The sequence below is a fragment of the Miniopterus natalensis genome, chromosome 7 (assembly GCF_054644295.1).
Source record: "Miniopterus natalensis isolate mMinNat1 chromosome 7, mMinNat1.hap1, whole genome shotgun sequence".
Lineage (NCBI taxonomy): Eukaryota > Metazoa > Chordata > Mammalia > Chiroptera > Miniopteridae > Miniopterus > Miniopterus natalensis.
In genome coordinates, this window is record NC_142087.1 from 27225620 (window position 1) to 27245037 (window position 19418).

Here is a 19418-nt window from a genome sequence, read left to right on the forward strand (position 1 = left end):
ACACAGGTTGTCAAGGTCACTGTAGAGGGTCCTGAGAATGGAGGTGGGATGTGGTTGTCCCCAGAGCTTTGTTACCTTTCCTCCAGCACCCCCCCTCCACGGGCAGTGTTGCAGTATCTCGGAATGAAGTATGCGGTGGGCCGGTGTTGGGGAAATGCATAAACAAAGTTCAAATTCTTTACTAGAGCACTTCTCAGAGCCTTGCCTTTGATACAGAACTGTGACACTCCAGGACGGGACCTATAGTAGGAAGTCGTTTTTAGACAGTGGGATTCATTTGCGGGGAGGAAGAAGATTCTGGGGACAATGTCACAGAAGTACTGTCCTTTGGAACACATTTGGGCAATGCTGCCCCCAGCATCTTGTCCTTTGGCTCATGACAAGCTGCTCTGCATTTCACACCCAAACATGCTGAGTGTGTTCCCTCTGCCTGGAGCTTTCCACCCGCAAGTCTCAACATAGCTTCCTCCCCTTCTCCTCATTCAGGTCTCAACGCTGATGTCCCTCCTCAGGTCTTCCCTGACCCCTGAACCCCATCACTCTCTACCCCAAAGCACTATCACCATTTGAAATGTGTGAAGTGATGCATGTGGTACACTTTCGTCTGCTTCTCCTACTAGAGTGGAAGTCCGTTCCCCCTGCCTGTGTAATTCCTGGCATTCAGAACAGGGCCTGGCACGTAGTAGGTGCTCCCTGGAAAGCAAGAACACTAAACTTAAGCCTTTCTGTTGAACAGGGTGGAGGACCATGATGATCTCATGCCAATATTTATGCACCACGACACAATTCTGAGAGCAACTTACGGCGAATACTTTCTGGCTGAACTAATAGAGGCCCAAGACGAGGAGAATCATGCTGTCGTGTGTGAGGTTGGTGATTAATCTGCCTAGGGATACACTTAGTGACAGAAATGGGCGAAATAAGCGCTGTTGCTCCTGGTTTCGCCCAGCACCTTTGGAGCTGCCATCCCCTCCTCCTTCCCCATGCGCTTCCACGTGGCCTGCCAAGCCGGCTTCCGAGCTGTGGCATCACACCCCTTCCCAGACTTAACTGGCTTTAGGTGTTTAGGGCTTTGTGAGGTCCTTTCTGATGCCCAGGCTTCTGTGGATTTGTTGCCCTGTGTCTATAGGTAGGGGTTAGAGTTAAGGTAAGGGGAAAAGGTCCCCCAGGGGTGGTTAGGGGGGATTTCTGAGACCCCACGATCCCAGAGGCCACAAGTGAGAAACCAGCATTCTGTTGGCAGATGGATTTTGTTTGACTTGGAGAATAATTTTTAACTTTTTGTTTTAACAAAATTTCACACTTAAAGGAAACCTATACGTATGCCAGTTCCCTAAATGCTAACATTTTACCCAACTTGCATTGTTATTGCTTTGCTTGCTTTTTCTTCACATCTATCTGTAGACATCCATTTTTCATGAACCATTTTTGAGTAAGATACACATGTAATGCCGCTTCACCACTAAATACTTCAGAGTATATTTCCTAAAAAGAAGGGTGTTCTCTTCTATAGCTATAGCCCGGTGATCGAATCAAGTTCAGCCCTGTTATCTAAGCACAGACCTTACTCAGATTTTACTGACAGTCCTCGTGATGTCCTTTATAGCAGATGGAAATCCAGATCATTCAGTGAACTCAAGTGTCATGTGTCTTCAGTCCCTTGTAATCTGGAACAGTTTCCTCGTCTCTCTTTGTCTCTTATGACAATGACAGTTTTGAAAAGCATGGGTCAGTTATTTTTTGGAATGTCTCTCAATTTGGATTTGTCCAATGTTTTCTCATGATTTGATCTAGGTAATTATGATTAAATTGTGTTATATTAATGGCTAACATTTAAAAATTAAGAAAGTGCCTATAACAATTGAAATTTCTAGCTTTTCTGGAAAAATCAGGCCCCCCCGTTGGGTCTGCTCTTCTGCAGGGCCCCAGTGACTTGGCGCTTTGGAGTGGCTGCCAATACAGGCAGTTCAGGTGCCCTCCAGTCCAGCACTGTCCCACTGTGCCCTGGGGCTTCCTGACCCCTCCGGCCATCTTCCCCACTTTGTCCTAGCCTGGCCCTGTGACCCCATCAGTTGTAATCACTGACTCAGGACATGCCCTACAAGTGTCCTGATTCTGCAGTGTCCGTCCAGGAAGGTTTTACTGAGACCAGAGGTAGGGATGGGAATTCAAAAGGGTGAGACCCACTCCCTCAGGTATGCCAGCTATATACCCCGAGGTCCACGCCAAGGGAAAGGGTGAGAAGAACGGCAGAGAGAACGGGCAGGCTCGCTAGCCTTAGCGTGTTGCAGCCAGAGCAGCGAGCAGCCCTGCCTGGGATCCCAGGTGGCTGGTGTGAGCAACTCTGCAACTCTGAGGCCATCTCTCTTTTTTTTTAAAAAAAATATATCTTTATTGATCTCAGAGAGAGGAAAGGAGAGGGAGAGAGAGAAAAACATCAATGATGAGAGAGTCACTGATCAGCTGCCTCCTGCACACCCCCAACCGGGGATCAAGCCTGCAACCCGGGCATGTGCCCTGACCGGGAATTGAACCCCGATCGCCCGGCCAGGCTGAGGCCATCTCTCATTCTGTCTCACCCTGAAGGCATTCGCAGAGGGACACTCCTCCCTTACAGAATTTTAGCCAGTGGTGGGTTCCCTCTCTGTTTGCCCCCACAGGATTTGATAAAGAATATCCTACTTCTGATAGCTAAACAGAAGTGTACTGAGGTGTTGTTAGCTTTTGTTTGTCTGGGAAAGTCTACTCTTCATTTTAGAAGGATAGCTTTGCTGGGTAAAGTGTTCTTGGTTGGCAGGGTTCTGCGCCCCCCCCCCCCCCCCCCAGCACTTTGAATATATCATTCTGTGCCCTCCTGCCCTGTCAGGTTTCTGCTTAGATAGCCTTATGGGGGTTCCCTTGTAATAAGTTACAACTTTTTGTCTCTTGCTACTTTTAAGATTCTCTATCTGTGTTTGATTTTTGACAGTTTTATTAAATGTGCCCTGGAGAGTATCTTTTTAAGTTGACTTTGGTGACTTACGAGTGTTATGAACTTCGATACACAAATCTCTCCCTAGATTTGGAATCTTCTGATCCATTAGGTCCTAGATAAGCTTTCTGTCTCCTCCTCCCTCTTTCTCTTTCTGAAAATCCAATGATTTGCAAATTGATCTTTTTTGCGAATAGATTATGTAGACTTTCTCCTCGCTTTTTCATTCTTTTTCGTTTTCTTATGACTGGGTAATTTCAAAGATCCTGTCTTTGATCTCTTATTTCTTTCTTCTGCTTGATCAAGTCTTGTGTTGATGCTCTCTATTGCATTTTGTTTTGTTTCGTTCATTGTATTCTTCAGCTCCAAAATTTCTGTTCAATTTTTTTTATGATTTCTGTCTTTATTAAACTTATTGATTTGTTTGTGTATTGTTTTCCTTGAATTACCTTTTTGTGCATTCATGTAGCTCATTAAGTTTCTTTAAAACAGCTATTTTGAATTCTTTATCTGGTAAACCAGAGCTCTCTATGCCTTTGAGTTTGGTTACTATGAGGTAATTGTGATCCTTTGGTGGTGTCATATTTCCTTGATTTTTAAATGTTCCTTGGAATTTTGTGTTACTGACTTCACTTTTGAAGTACCAGTCATCTCCTTCAGTATTTACTATCTTCACAGGTGAAATATCTCCATTAGCCCTGCTAGGGATTCTGAGACTTTCTTGTATATCCTTTGAATACATCTGCTCCATGCTTCTTGCTTTCTCTTGTGGCAAAATCAATTCTTAAGCTTGTATGTATTCTCTGAATCTTGCAAAGCAGCAGGCTGAGTGCTGACAGCTTCTCTTTTCCCAAAGATGGCACTACAGCTCAAGTTTGTGGTCTCTTTCTGGCCCACAGATTCAACTGATTTTCTGCATGTGCTCACTAGCCATCTGCCAAAGCCTGCACATGCTGCTGTCGAGAACATGCAAGGGAGCTAGCCATGGGGGTAGGGTGGTATATGGGTAAGGCACACAGAGAGCTGGGAGTGCTCCTGGGCCAGTTGAGGGGATTCATGGGTGAGACATTACTAACAGGTAATGGGTGGACTTCTTGATGGAATTTGCAACACATTTACAATCTGTGTTTCTTTCATTTTCTCCAAGAGTTCTATCTGCTGCTTGCCCAGACCCTTTTCACCCACCCCACTCACCCAGTTTGGGAGCCCATGATTTAGTACCCCGAATAGGGTGAAAGAGAAATGAGTCCGTAGGAAGCATTCCACACAGTTGGGGAAGCTGGTACTCACTCGTATGCTATCCCTTTACCCCACCCCAGGATGAATCACAGGCCAAGGAAGATCTATTTGGGCACTAATCTGCGCCTCCTTGGGGGATAGGTGACATGAGTAAAGTGAAACTGCTCCTTTTACCCACTCCAGTGTGTCCGATTCATATATGTTTTTGCTCCAACCAAGTCCTGGAACTTCTGTAGAAACATGTGCTTTCACAAAGGCTCTCTCCTCTGCAAATGATTATTTAAGTCAGTATTCTCTAGTGGTTCCCAGGCCACAGCAAGAGGTGCTAGAGCCAGTTCATAGGCCACATAGGGTCAGAGCCAGCACTGATGTCTGTCTGCCTATTTCCTGATGCACAGGTGGGCAGGACTCCTCCCGGGTCCCGTGACATATGGCCCTGGATTTCATAGCTCCCTCAAAGGCACTTCTGTTCATGGATAGATACAGAATATTTGCTGTTGAATTCGGGGACAAAATGATGGATATCTTTATGCTGTGATGACGCTGAAGTCACTCTGGAGAAGGCTTTTAATGTTTTCATTGCAAGGTGCTAGTTTCAACCCAAATCACTTGAGTTAGTGCTTGTGGAGAGCAGCTGCAGTGGGAAGACCCTCACATTCTTTCTTTCTCTAGTCATGTTGCACGTTTTCATTGTGCATAAACATGAGAGGAACGTTATAGCCTGAAAACTGCAACCCCAACCTGCAAGGATCCTTTGGTGTCTCTAGAGAGCCAGTCTCCAAGAGGTCGCGCAGCCTCTGTCATCAGAAGCCTTGTGTTCTGTGGAGATGAGACCGCAGACTCAGTCTCAAACGGAGGGGCAGAAGCAGGACCCCCAACAGGGAGGAAACCGTGTTAGCATATGGGAGCGGGCCTTCAGCCTGTTCCAAGCTGTATCCAGTGAGTTAAGCCTCTTCAGGTTCAAGATCCCTGCTGTCACTACCCTGTCTCCCTGTGCCGTTCTCCCAACTCCCTGGTCTTCCTCAGGTTGGTCCTTTAGGCAGTGGCGTGCTGGAATTAGCTCTCTCTAGCTTACAAGAGCCAATTGTTATATCTTCAGTAATTTTACAAGCTGGTTATTAAACACAGCCATTATTAAAAATTAAATTATATAAACTTACAATGTAATAAGTTATATTAAAAGCAACGTGAATAAATGCTCAGCAGCCATCACATCCTAATTATTTTACTATTATCTATGCTCTTCGGGTTGTTTATGTCCGTGGTCTCTGTATAGTGGGACTATTATATGATGGTGGCTACTGGGCGTCCCTTTCGAGCTCCCTGTTCAGTGACATCACATCAGTAGCTCACAATTGGCCACAATGGGAGTACTTACATCACAGAAATTGGCGATTGCTGCAAGTCAGGACTTTCCCCCCAAATGCCAGTTAGGCATTTACTTGCTCACCATGCTTATATATGTCTCCGTTAACCAGAGGTAATGGAACAGAGTATATCAAGTCTGTCTCCTACCAGCCCAGCCCGCAGTGGTTACGGGCCATGCGTGTAGAATGTCTACAGGAGTTCTGCCTGTGCCATGTGCGAAGCCCTTAATTAAAGGTGTTGAACTGCGAGGTCATTCTTCGGCTTGGTAGCTGTTTTAGAGAAGTTTTGAGTTACCACTTTGCCGCAAGTTGCTTTTCATAACTCTGCCCTGGCTTACCTTGACATCTGGTGTTTACTCCAAACTGAGATTTCAGGGAAGGGAAGCTGGAGGCCAAGGGCGGCTCCTAGAGACAGATGGCAGAGTGTCTGCTTTGGCATCATCCATGGCTTGGGCAGCAGTAGTGAGTAGGCACCACTGACATGCGTGTAGGCAGAGCCTGCCAATTCAGCCATGCCCTTGGCATCAGGAAGAGGGGATCAAAGCTGGCAGTGGTCACAATGAGGGCAGCCTCGTTGTGGAGCATTGCCACCCAAAAGGGATGGACGACCGTAGGGCCTTTTAGATGGAAGCATGTACCACACAGTGCACGTGCGTCTATAAATGGACGTGCTTGTGAAGACAAGGCCACTGCACGTACGATTTTCTAGTAATCTGAGCCTTATGTACCATCATGTAGATCATCACAACAATAGCACAACTTACAGTTTCTCTCTTTAGTATAAGATAACTGAAGACACCTTTGTGCTAGAAAGTATCTCTGTCACCTGGAGGGCAGATAGCAGCCAGCAATCAATGCCTTCTCATTGTACAAGTGAAAACAGTCCATTAAATCAATTTATTCTTTCAGAAAACATACACACACAAAGATGCATTTGAACACTTCCACAAATCCATCATTCAGAACAGTGTTTCTCAAATCAGAATAGTCATTTGAAAGAAACTCAAAGGAAAAAGCAGACACTTCCATAGTACGTCCCTGCTCTGTAGCAGTCCATAATTGTGAACTTTTGTGAATTGTCACAGCCCGGGATGAATGATGGGAATATAACAGGTTGTAGAATTCGAGAATGTTAAATCTTTGTTCCTAATGGCAAAACATGTTTTTCTCATTTTCATTAGAATGTGTGATCCATGCCATTTGAAATCAATTCCAAACACAATGAGCCATTAGTGTAATAGCTCATTACTAACAGCAGTCTTATAAATAATACATTCTTATCATGTGCATGCAGCTCGCTGTGAAGCCAGCAAAAGGTATTTCAGGCCATCGAAGTTTCTTTGCGCCAGCGTGGCTGCAGATTAGAGGGACATCTCCATGTGAACCAAGATGGATGCCAATTTTCCCTGCCGAGCGGGAGGCTGGCCGCCTCTCCCTGCACATATGGTAGATGGATTGGTTAATCAGCGTCTGCTGAGTCTTGGGCCTAAAATTACAGAGAAGCCAGACAACTGCAGCTACTCAGCCTTTGTTCATGAGTGCAAACAAGACAAACAATCGCTTGCTATTTGGGAAAAAAATTAAAATGTTTATTTTGGACTTTTACGAAAGTGTCAATGGCTTTATAAAACAGCTGTGCAAATTCAGCCTTTTACAGCTAGCTAGTATCATTTTGGGGGGTCTGTAAAGAAAAGAACATGCACGGAAAAATTAAATTTTAAATAATCCTCTTATATTTTAACGTTAAGGGGGAAATAAAGGGATTCTCACATGTATTTTTCACACATATGTTTGAAAAACAATGGTTTTAAACTGGAAGGTGCATTTGAGGACAAATAGTTTAATACCTCATTTTTCTGTTTCATTTAAAAGACTGAGCATTGTTGTAGCTAAATTTTCTGCTTTAGTAGGTTAAAAGAGCGATTTTCAACCTTCTTCTTCTCATGGCACACAAAGTAATTACTAAAATTCTGTGGCACACCAAAAAAAATATTTTTTGCTGATCTGACAAAAAAAATACGTATAACTTTGAATGATTTACAAAAATAATAATTACCTACCCTTTTTGCTCCAAAGTGACTTTTGAAAAATTCAGGTCCCTATACTTGTATATAAGGATTTCTGGTACCAAGAATTAACCAATCAGATGCAACCTTATTATGCAGCGTGACCAATAAGATGCAGCTCTATCGTATGACCTATATATTTATGGTTCAAGACAGGACATTCACACCAGTCAGCTATTGCTGTATTGGCTGTTGTCATTTTTTTTTTTTTTTTAATGTTTTTATTGACTTTAGAGAGAGGAAGGGAGAGGGAGAGAGAGAAACATCAATCGGCTGCCCCCTGCACACCTCGTACTGGAGATGGAGCCTGCAACCAGGGTATGTACCCTGACCGGGAACTGAACAGACAACCTTTTGGTGCGCTGGACAACGCCCAACCAAGCCACCCTGGCCAGGGCTGTTGTCATTTTTTAAATATGACAATCTAAGGGAAAAGAGGTCAGTGCCCCTGACTAAATAGTCAGGTATTGCATGTTTTAAGAATTCTCGCTGCACACTAATTGAAAATTGCTGAATTAAAGTATTAACCGTTTTCTCCAAATAGACATTTATGGGATGATGCTATATTCTTGGGACTAGGGAATGCCTATGATTATTGAATTCTACTTTTTAAGTGAAGTGGTTGTCTCAAAAAATAGTCTAAACACTTGAGGGATAAATGCTGGTTTCTAACAAGAACCGGTAGAGTCCAATCACTCAACCAGAATTTTCTTAAAACCCATGTAATAACCAGTAGGAATTATTTATGTGAAATTAATTTTTTCCAGTTTAACTGATATAATTGACATATAACACTGTATAAGTTTAAGTTGTACAACATAATGATTTGATATATGTATACATTGCAAAATAATTACCACAATAAGTTAACTAAAGAACTACACATTTTCTCTTGCTCTCTTTTAAATTTTTAAATGCTTATCTTGCAGAGAAGAATGAAATATAGAATTATTGAAGGGACATAATACAGAATTTCAGTCACAGTCATCTCTTAATGTGGAATATGACAGAATTAAAATTTGTTAATTTATATTTTAGTACCAATAATAGGTACAGATTAGCTAGTTACTCTTTAAAAAATAACTTGTTTCTTCTCATCACAGCACTTCTGACACCAAATGTGTAGGGTTTTCTTTCCACTCCAAGTAGTTCTTCAGCTCTCTAGGCACCACTGGGTGTCCTGAAACTCTGTTCTGACACTACCCAGAGTTAGCACAGACCCCACACATTTAGGGCTCATACCCACAAAACTGCTCCCACTTCAGATGCCAGTCGCAAGTCCCAAATTGTCACCTGTACTTCTGACTGACTAGCTATAAATCAGGGGTCCCCACAACCCCCTCCTCAGGTTCACTAATTTACCAGTACAACTCACAGAACTCATGGAAATGCTTTAGTTACTACTACCAGTTCCATATAAAAGATACAACTCAGGCACTGGCCAGTGTCGCTCAGTTGGTTGGGCGTTGTCCCATACACCTAAAGGTTGCTGGTTCAGTTCCAGTCAGGACATGCCCAGGTTGCAGGCTTGCTCCCCAGTAGGGGGCATGCTGGAGGCAACCGATCATCAGTGTTCCTCTCTCTCTCCCTCTCTTTCTAAAAATCAATAAATAAATAAAATTTAAAAAATTACAACTCAGGAACAGTCAAATGGAAAAGATGTGTAGAGCAAGGTGTAGGGGAAGCTGTGTGGAGCTTTCATGCCCTCTTTGGGCACGTCACCTCCCAGCACCTCAATGATGTGTTCACTAAACCAAAAACTCCTTAATCCAGCTGTTTAGGGTTTTTTATGGTGGTTCCATAAATGATTGAGTATATTATTGGCCATTGGTGATTGAACTTAATCTCCGGCCCCTCTCCCCTCCCTTGAGGTCAAGGGTGGGACTGAAAGTTCCAACCTTCAAATCACAGGTTTGGTTCCTCTGACAACTAGCCCTCATTTTATTAGCATCTTACTAGCATAAACTCAGGTATCCTTGAAAAGGGCTATTATGAAAAACAAAAGATGCTCTTTTCTGGAAATTGCAAGGGTTTTGGGAGCTTGCGCTTGGACCAGGGGTAGAGAGCAAATATAAATTTCTTATTCTATCACATTCTCATTCCTACCTGTGCATCTTCACCGAAGGCCTGCAGTCATGGGGCCACTGTAAGGGGTTCGGAACAGGTGTCTGTTAAAATGCTGGAAGGCGATAGGTGCATTTTCAGATCAGACCCACGAGTTTATTTCACTCAAACATTTCCACAAACCTCTTTCCTCACATCTCCTCCCCATAAGACCATCTAATCAAATAAATCAAGAAAATCGAAGAGTTCCCACCTGATAAAGAGTGAGTAACCAGGACCTTTCTCTGAATCAGGGGTCAGTCAGAGGGACACTGGAGCAATGGCTGGTCTTACTGAGAACTGTGCGTGGTAGAGGGGAGGAGAGTGGACAGAAGGCTGGGCTCCCAGCGAGGTAATACAGAGGATATGGGGCAGGCAGGGGCACTGCCTGGGCAAAGAGGGCGCATGTTAAGTTCCAAACAGTTTTCCCTCAAGAGCCCTCTGGCGGCTTCCCTATGTTACGTATCCATTTCTAGGGTTGTCTACAATGCTCACTTACTGAACATTGTTTTGAGTGTGTTGTGTGTGCCATGCATTGTGCTGGACGCTATAGCTACCAAAGGAAAACACTGCTCCCTCCCTTAAACATCTCAAAGGACCTGCCAAACTACCACCCACCCACGTGCTGTGGACCCGTGGAAGTTTCATGCTGGGAATTCATTTGAGGTCTGATAGAGTAATCAGATATTTTGGATGTTTCAGGTGGAAGGTGTAGCTGTTGGTTTCATGAGCGTGTGCTCGAGAGTGAACATGCAGCTCCTGCACGAGTGCTTTGACTTGGGGCCCTTCCATGGACTCTGCGTTCCACATCCCGATGACATTCTGGAACTACCACAAGAGCTGAGCTTTCAAGGAAGTCAAGGTACAGGGACTGTCATGGGAACCTGTCAGGAATTAAACCCATGCCTTATACACAGTTGTGTTTTTTACGAAGTGATGAGACTAATTTATATCTCCTGAAATTCTCTTTAAGGTGTAGTTTCTTTTCGTGGTTAATCAAATCCTTGTGCACATATCTATGAGCTCAGATAGTCTAATTTTTAAATTTTAGTTTAGTTAGACATAGTCGCTTCACAGCTTGAGGTTTTCTAAATTCAGAATGTCTGCCTTCAGAATGTTCATGGTGAAATAATTGGTATTATTTAAGGATTTTACACACACAAACACACATGCAAGTGTAATTATAATGAGTGAATTTTTCAAGTCAGTTCTATAGAAGTTCTATATCCCTTTAAATTTTAATCCCACCAGTTAGTGCTTCTGTGTTTACGTCTTTAACAAATTATTATGTAGTGCTGACCTATTGCAAGTAGTGATATTTAACTTGCTTAACTTATTTCTAACCATGTGAAATAACAAAATTGATTTTAAAACATTGTCTGTGTTGGGATTTCCACCTATTGAAATTAGGTAATGTCCAACTTTGGTATTTCAATTTAATGAGATCTTACTGCATTTCTGGGTATCTTTGCAGTTAAATGTTTCAGTTCTTAAATCAGATAGGTATAGGCAAGATATGTTAATTCACTTCTCCAAACCTGGGTTTCTTCATTCGTAGAATAGATATAATAGTAATACCTCCCACGCAGAGGAGTTGCGACGTTCCACTGAGATTACCCAAGCCAAGGGCTTTGCTCTGGCGCTCAATAAATGTTGGTCATTGTTATTAGCAATTGTTGTTTCTTTGCAATTGGCCTTTCACCTGCTTGGGTCTTCCCAGGTTCAAGTCAGGGCATTTCAAATCGTTCTGCTATCTCATGTCTGTACAATTATATATTGAGATTGTTCAGAAATAGCAAGAGGAACACATTGGGTGGTGATCAGATTCTTGTTAATCTGAACAGTAGCCAGTGTCATCCCCTGGAAGGTAAACCAAGTGCGTGGGTGTACAGAGCTCCTCCGAGCGTTCACTCATTACAGAGAACTGGCACAGCCGCAGGCGGACACGCTCTTTCCTTTCCGTTCTGATGACTGGACTCTTCCCAGAAGAGAGATTTGAGGTCATTACCTTGTAATAGCGAAGGTGGACTTACCCATGCTCCATAGCAGAGAGATGCTGGAGTGTACAGAAGGAACTTTTCAGCGTGAGACAATCTTCAGCCATGAGTTATCATTGCCATTTTCAAATGCATACATTCTAATCAAAGGTGGCATTAAATATTGGTTTTATGGCTCAATTTTCTCATTTATAAAATGGAGATAAAGAATAGTATCTAACCCAAAGAGGTGTTGGGAAGATTAAATGTTAGAATCTGCATGATGTGCTAACTTAGCTCAGTACCAAGCCCAGAGAATGTCCTGAAAAAAATTTAAGTTGTTTTTTTCCCCCTCCTGTGACTGTTGTTATTAACAACAAATTGAAAAGATATAGTCTTTTCCAGTGTGCTGCTGAGTAGCTTTGAGGCTGCTGATGTTTCATATGTAGAATGAATTTCCATATAGAATGGAAAATTCTCTAACTTTATGGGGAGAACAAAATTTTAAATTTGGACTTAAAAACACACATAATCTAGTACATCTCTGTTTAGCAGAAGCCCACAGAGATATGGAAGCTGAAAGAAGTCGTCTTTCTCTCTGCGGCCTTTAATATTTTTACTTAAAATTAGTTGATCTCAGATAGGATGGTAAGTAAAAGAAACAGGAAAACTTGTGTTATCTTCTGTGCCTTGTTTATTTTTGAAGATCCAGCTTTATGTTCACTGATACAAAGATGATTATGAGATTTTCACCAGGGAGCGCTATTGTAGACTTCCAAATAACTCAGGGACGGATTCGCAAATAATCAACAACTCATTATGTCTAAGAAAAGAGTCATCAACACATTTTGCTGCCATCTTCCTATCAACAACAAAGAATGCGGCTCCAGAGAAAATTCTGAATGTGCTATGATCTACTGGTCATCTTTTTTCTGATGAAAGTCTCAAGTTAAAGGAAATATAATTTCTCTAAAATATGAACTAAAACTCTCGTTTCAGATGGGCACACATCACTGTGCCTTGTACCTTGTGTTTTGTTTAGTACTTTTTACTTTTCAAAGGATCTTCATATGTATCATCTCATTTTGTGCCTATAACTTGATGTGGGAGAGCTAGGATAGGTGGTGATGTATATTTTTTATACCTGCCCAAGCTCAGGCGAGGTTTTAAAGCTCATCAGGGCCTGACCCAGCCCCAGCCCCAGCCCTCTCTTCTTGGCAAGGTGACTTTCTTTACCTAGGATGGTTTTGACTGAAAACTCCGGGGCAGGAGGGGGTGTTACTACACTATATATATGATCCGTTGTTGTTTTTCTTCACTTTAGCAAGGTATTTGAGTTATCACTTTCATGTGTCCTCATTGACATATCCCAGACTGGCCCGTGCTGGGGGCATTATCTGGGACCTTTCACATGTCAGGCGACCTCCAGGCTCTTGACTCATGCAGGAAAGGTTTCAAGAACTAGTTAGGGTAAGAACAAAAGCAAGTTTTATTCAAGCAGAGAAAGAGAGATGCCAGGGCACGGGCGCCGCTGGGAGAGGAGCGAGAGTAGGCGTCCAGGTGGATGCAGGCCAACTCGAGTGAGTTGTGCACGTGCGCAGTCACTGGTTCCTGGGATTTTACGTGATCCTGGTTTCTGAACTTTGTGGCACCAAATTCTGACTCTGCCTTCGGGTTGGGTGGGGTCTTGTTCCTAATATGGTCCGTTCTTGCGTTTGCCCACCTTGACCACCCCCTTCAACTTGTGGTGTCAGTTTCATTGTAATGATGCTACAGTGAGCTTTGGGGTTGGCCTCTGGTCAATTTTTCTCTCCACCTTGGAATGATCTGGCTCTAGCTGGTCCCTCTTGTTGACTTCGGTGACCATGGCAGGGTTTTCCTGCTGTAAACTGTTTCCCTTTGATCAAGTGTGGAGGCTGGACTCTGATGAAAGGGCTCATGGCTTGTGAGGTCCATTCCTACTTGCTCATTCCACGTCGGGAGTTCTCCCTAACTTTCTATCCTGCCCCAAGGCTGGGGGGTGTGTGTGTGTGTGTGTGTGTGTGTGTGTGTGTGTGTGTGTGTGTGTGTGTGTGTGTAAGTGTGTGTGTAAGCTCTGAAAAAATTCCATCTGCTGGAATCTTCACCTGTGTCTGCGGGATTGGCCAGAACTGTGGATGGCCACTCTCCCCTGTGCCAGAGGCAGGCCATAAGTGCCAGGAATTGGCACTATAGGAGCAGTCTCTGTTTCCCTGTCCCACATCATTGCCCCCTTACTGCTATTCTCTCTACCAGCTCCCAAATAAACAGTTGAACCTGAATCCTTGACTCCACATCTGCTTCTCAGGGAACCCACACCAGACACTGCAGTTCTAGTTTTCCCCACCAGCTGTACAAACATTTATACACAAGTGCTAGTAGTCAGAGTGTAAGTACCCGGCTCCCTCACCCTTCAGGTGGGACAACCGGGAGCCATGCGTGTTACACTGTTTCCCAGAGTTCCTCCAGAGAGTTAAGTTCCAGCGGTCCACAAGGGCCATCTCTGTAACGACATGCACTTTATTAGCCGCTCCCTTCCCATTCTCTCTTCCTCACACCCTCCTGGTGCTTCCTGGAATCGCATCTCAACTAAACTGCCTCTTCTCAAACCCTGGACTCGGCATCTGGTCTCTTCCCACCAGCTGTGAAACGTGCAGTTTCACAGTCTCAACCCTTCCAAGCAGAGTAATGTCCCAGCTCAACATTCCTAAGCTGATACTGTGGCCTACCTTCTTTAGCTATTGACACACATCCTAATCGCCGGCTATCCACCGTACCAGCCATATCACACATGGATGGTTAACATGGGCTCTACAGAGTTTAACTATGCACATTCAACTTGCATTATACCTGAATAATTTGTATATGTTTTCATTTTTTGCCATCCATTTTGCACATACAACGTACCACACACACTTGGAAATTTTGGTTTATAATTACTAAGTCTTGGGACTAAACTGGGACCAATGGGAACAGTGTCTAAGGATGCAAATTTTGTCCCAGGGAAAGGAAAATCTGATAAAAGTTGATCTTTTCATTTAGTGGAGTACCTCGTTTAGAAGTAGCAAGTTCTCCAAATATTGGAAGAGTTCATAAAGAAACATAGACGCTAAGAGTCTCTGAAGAGTTAGTGAATACATAGCAGGATATTTCACTCACTGGCAGTTTATGAATATATTCCTTCAGTGACAATACAATGGCTCAAAACAATATTTTTTCTCCAGTCGGCCCCAGCACTGGCCCTGCCCAGCCTTTGCAAATCAAGCTGTGTCTTGTTCGCTGCATCGCACAATAAAGACTTTGGAATCAGAATTGAGCTAGCAATTTTCTTGATGATGCATAAGGCAAAATAGGGCACTGCCTGTGTTTCCACAACTGTATTGGCATCACCACGTTTTCTAGTTAAAATTAAAAAAATAGAAACAAGCGAAAAACAAAACTTTAGTTGTCGTGTAGGCTGGTGTGGCCTGGGGAGCAGGAATATGTTTTAAATGAGGCCTGCAAGGTTCCGATCTGTGAATCCCATTATACACCTGGGGCCTACCATACAGAGTCGCTGTGGAACTTAAGTGCCGTGGGCAGGGAGAAATATAATTTTATATAACGGAACTGTAGGCTTTCAAAAGAATAACCAATGTAGCCCCTTATAACCAACTCAGGCAGAAAAAGTACTGCCTACTGTACATTTAAGAGGCCCTTCAAAATATAATTTTCATAACATCTCCGAATAAAACATAGGAATGTGGCCTTTTAAATTTAAAAAGATCACTCATTGTCATGAAATGGTTTTTTACATCAGAGAAAGACAGATACCATATGATCTCACTTATATTTGGAATCTAATGAACAAAATAAAGTGATGAACAAAATAAAGTGACGAACAAAATAGAACTGGAGTCGCGGATACATGGAACCGTCTGACGTACAAGAGGGGAGGTGGGTGGACAGGGTGCAAGAAGGTGAAGAGAGTAGCCGAAGAGCAAATATGCACAGCCCACGGACACAGGCTGCAACGTGGTGAGGGCCGGGGGGGGGGGGGCGGGCAAAGGGGGGGAACATGGGGGCATCTGTAATAATGTCAACAGTAAAAAACCTAAAAAATAAAAAGCGGCCCCAAATGATTTGTGAGGCACCCCCTTAGACTCTGTTGTGCAGAGAGCAAGATGACCAGAAAGCGCGTTCCCACTCCCCCGAAGCACTGGGAGTGACGCGGGCCCTGCTCGCTACCATTTCACAATGGTAGAAATACAAATGCATTTTCATATAGGGCCTTGAGGTCTTTGAATGAAAAGCGGCTTTATTTATATTCGTTATGATCATTATGTGCTGGGATGATTTTCTCAGTAGGCAGTGTCTCTTTTGCCCACATTTATGAAGCAGGGAGAAGGCATTTAATGAATTTCAAGAGTGTATTTAACTGTAAAGCACATCTCTCTTAGTGTATTCACATGTAAATAGCCCTTTTATTAGTTCCCTTTGGTGACCTCTCTTCTTTTGGTTGGAGACCACAGTTTGTTGTTGTTTTCCATTTCCAAATGAAAGATTATGCAAAAAAAAAAAAAATCCATGTTTAAAATAATGTTGATACGGCACTTGTGTTGCTGGATAATTATAGTAATTTGGCTATTACACTATATGGTGTCAGGAGTTAGTTACTAGAAAACATGGTGATAGAGGTGGTTCAGGGGATTTTCAACCCAACTGGCTGTTTGATCCTGCTGACTTTTCTCTTGAAAATCAATTGCTTGCAAGTGAATACCCTGAATGTCCCTGATTAAATTGGCTGTCTGTGAGCCGCACCCGTTGCATTGGGGTCACTGTGAGTTCTGTGTCTGTTTACACAGGGTTTGTGAGACTCTTAGAGTATCATGGGCCTGCCTAATTTAATCTGAGCAGAGCAGCTAAGGAAGCAATCACTAAAATCATCGTCTTTGCACATGGCAGCAAACAAAGGAAAATGTATTAATTCTAAGCTCAACATGAAGAGAGTTATTTTGCTGCTGGATTGCAGCCCTTTTCTACACTGTGGATTCCTCTGGCTTTTCGTGTTTTCGCTCTCAGGAGAGTATAGGTGAGCTCCAGTGGAAGACCTGGGGCAGTCGCCTTGGAAACTGGCTCTGACTTCAGGTTCATCTTTGATGACATCCCATTTCCATTCAAGGTTTTAATATATATTCAGGTTTTCTATTTCTTTCTCAGTGTTTATGTATGTATGTGTAAATATATGTACACACACATACACATACACGCACATACCTATGTAAATACACACATGCTCCGTGACGCGCACTCTCCTGTGTGCTCACCTGTTTTCTCTCCAAAGCCACGTGGTTTTAGGCAGCCACATGGCCCTTGGCCTTGCCTACCCCACACCCAATGGACTGCAGCTGGGAACACAAGCTAAGCTAGTCAGAGGCTGGACTGGACTGGACTTTAATATGGAGCAGAAATTCTGGGCAGTGGTCTTAAATCTAGCCCTGCTGAAGACAAGATTGGACTTCTTCCATGGCGAGATGGACAGAGATGGTAACCCTGCAAGGGAACCCTTTTAATTTTACATCATCGATAAAGCTTTCCATGAAACCCCATCCTCCTGTGGGGGCCCCAGGAAATTCTTTTCCTCATTGCACCCCAAGAGCTCCACTTCCACTGACAACCTTACTACCCTCACTGGACTGGACCCTGGGCAGAATTCCTGGAGTCTGCCTGGTAGGAAAGCTTGCTTTTGTTGGCTTGGTCAGAGGATCTGGGATCTCCTCTTCAGTCTCCAGAACAAGCAGGGAGTCCCAGCCATCCCACATTCATCACCGAAACTGTTGGGAGAAGAAGCTTTTCCTCTGCCAACTTAGGTGTAAGTGGTCGGGGACTTGTGAATTAACTGACAATAGAATAAACATTCAATGTGATCATTGGAGGTGTGTGTGTGCATGGTGCGTGTGCGCACTCCTGCAGGCCTCTGATCAGCTGTGAGCCTCTTAAAGTAAGAAGGGCTGCACCTTACTGTTTTTTCTGGTCCCAGCCGAGTGGCCTACAGCTCATTCTTCTGCATTGAACCTTATTGAAAGGATGATTTAACTTACACCGCTAATCTTTTCTCTTTCCTTTTCTTAAAACTGAGTGACTTAAATTCATTTGTGTATTTTCTGAAATCATCCGTAGTATTAAAATACTAACCAAACATGACTGTTTCATAGTATTTTCAAAATAGAAATTTACTTTCATAATTAGACATTCTTTTTGAATCTTAATTACATTAGTGATGTATGAAACTGCCCTTTAAAAAATTAGGAGAACGCAGTTAAAGTTGAGTTTCCTTTGATCGGTGTCCAAGCCGGGTTCTCACTCTCCTCCCTAGAAATAGCCGTTGTTACAACTTCAGTATGCATCCATCCGGACCTCTTTCTGATACTTTTACATGAAGTCCCTGTATTCATAGAAAAGACAGTATCACTTTGAGGCACCTCACATTTCAGGATCTCAGGGCACACTGTGAAAATTAACTAATTAAACCTCATGAAACCCCAGAGACACTGGAAAGAGAGGTATGGCGTCACCTCACCCAGCTCTGAAACGCAGCCACCTCTGGGGACGAGCCTGGCAGCTGAGGAACAATACCCTGCAGCCCCCCGTGACGGGCTGGCCAAGACAGTCAGTCGTTGTAGTTGGTAGTTGTCTCATGAACATTAGCCTGCCAAGCAGAGAAGTCACCAGGATTATTATTAGTTCATTGCAAATCTAATGATTCTTTAAGATTTCTGACTTCTTAGTATTTTGTCCTAATTGTAAAAGAAATACATGCACATGAAAATCTAGTTTCCTTCTAGTTGTGTTTTTTGTAGTTCTTCCAATTTAAAGCTTAAAATAGGAAAAGGCTTTTTTAAGAAAATAAAATGGGCCACTTAAAAATAGAGAGTTATCGATATACATATTTATTAATTCAAAAAGTTTGTGCCCTGGCCAGTGTGGCTCAGTGGTTAGAGCGTCGGCCCACAAACAGAAGGGTGGTGGGTTTGGTTCCCAGTCAAGGGCACATACCTGGGTTGCAGGTTCGATCCCAAGTCCAGGTCTGGGCTCATGCAGGAGGCAGCCAATGATCTGCCTCTCTCACGTGGATGCTTCTCTCTTTCTCCCTCTTCTCCACCTTCCCTTCCACTCTCTCTTTAAAAAAAAAAAGAAAGAAAGAAAAGAAAAAAATCAATGGAAAAGAATATCCTCAGGTAAGGATTAACAACAAAAAGTTTGTTGCTGAGCAAAAGGAATTAATGAAAGCAGTCAGCTATCTCGATAGAAGAGCAGCTGCCTCGAAGAGGTACATTAGCTGGACAGGGCGTTAAGGGGGGAAGTTTCTGGGCACTGGAAATGCTTTAGATTCCACTTGGGCGGTGGTTCTGTGGAGGTAGATACATGTAGAAATTCGCACACTTTACCCTATGCCTGTTATGCTCCTCTCGTGGTCATGAGAATGCTGGAAACCCCATGTAGACTGTCTGGAAAGTTTTGCGGGAAGCAGGCCGTCTTCAGGGACTGGGGGCATGATACATTTTATTCACACACACACCCCCAAAGTGTCTATTTCTGAAGAGGGCTTCTAAGCCCTTCATTCCTCTCTCATTTTTTCTCCGAAGGAGCTGCTGTTCCGCTAGGATGCATCCCTCGATCTCACTGTGCCTGCAGCACA

General features: G+C 43.4%; 1 protein-coding gene across 1 annotated transcript in view; it reads left to right on the forward strand.

The window, feature by feature from the left end:
• CFAP61 (cilia and flagella associated protein 61) overlaps positions 1–19418 on the forward strand; it is a 161711-nt gene that overhangs the window by 15415 nt on the left and 126878 nt on the right. The window contains exons 6-7 of the mRNA XM_016212031.2: positions 737–869; positions 10449–10608. Coding sequence (XP_016067517.2) covers positions 737–869; positions 10449–10608 — 293 coding nt within the window. The remainder of the gene's footprint in view (positions 1–736; positions 870–10448; positions 10609–19418) is intronic.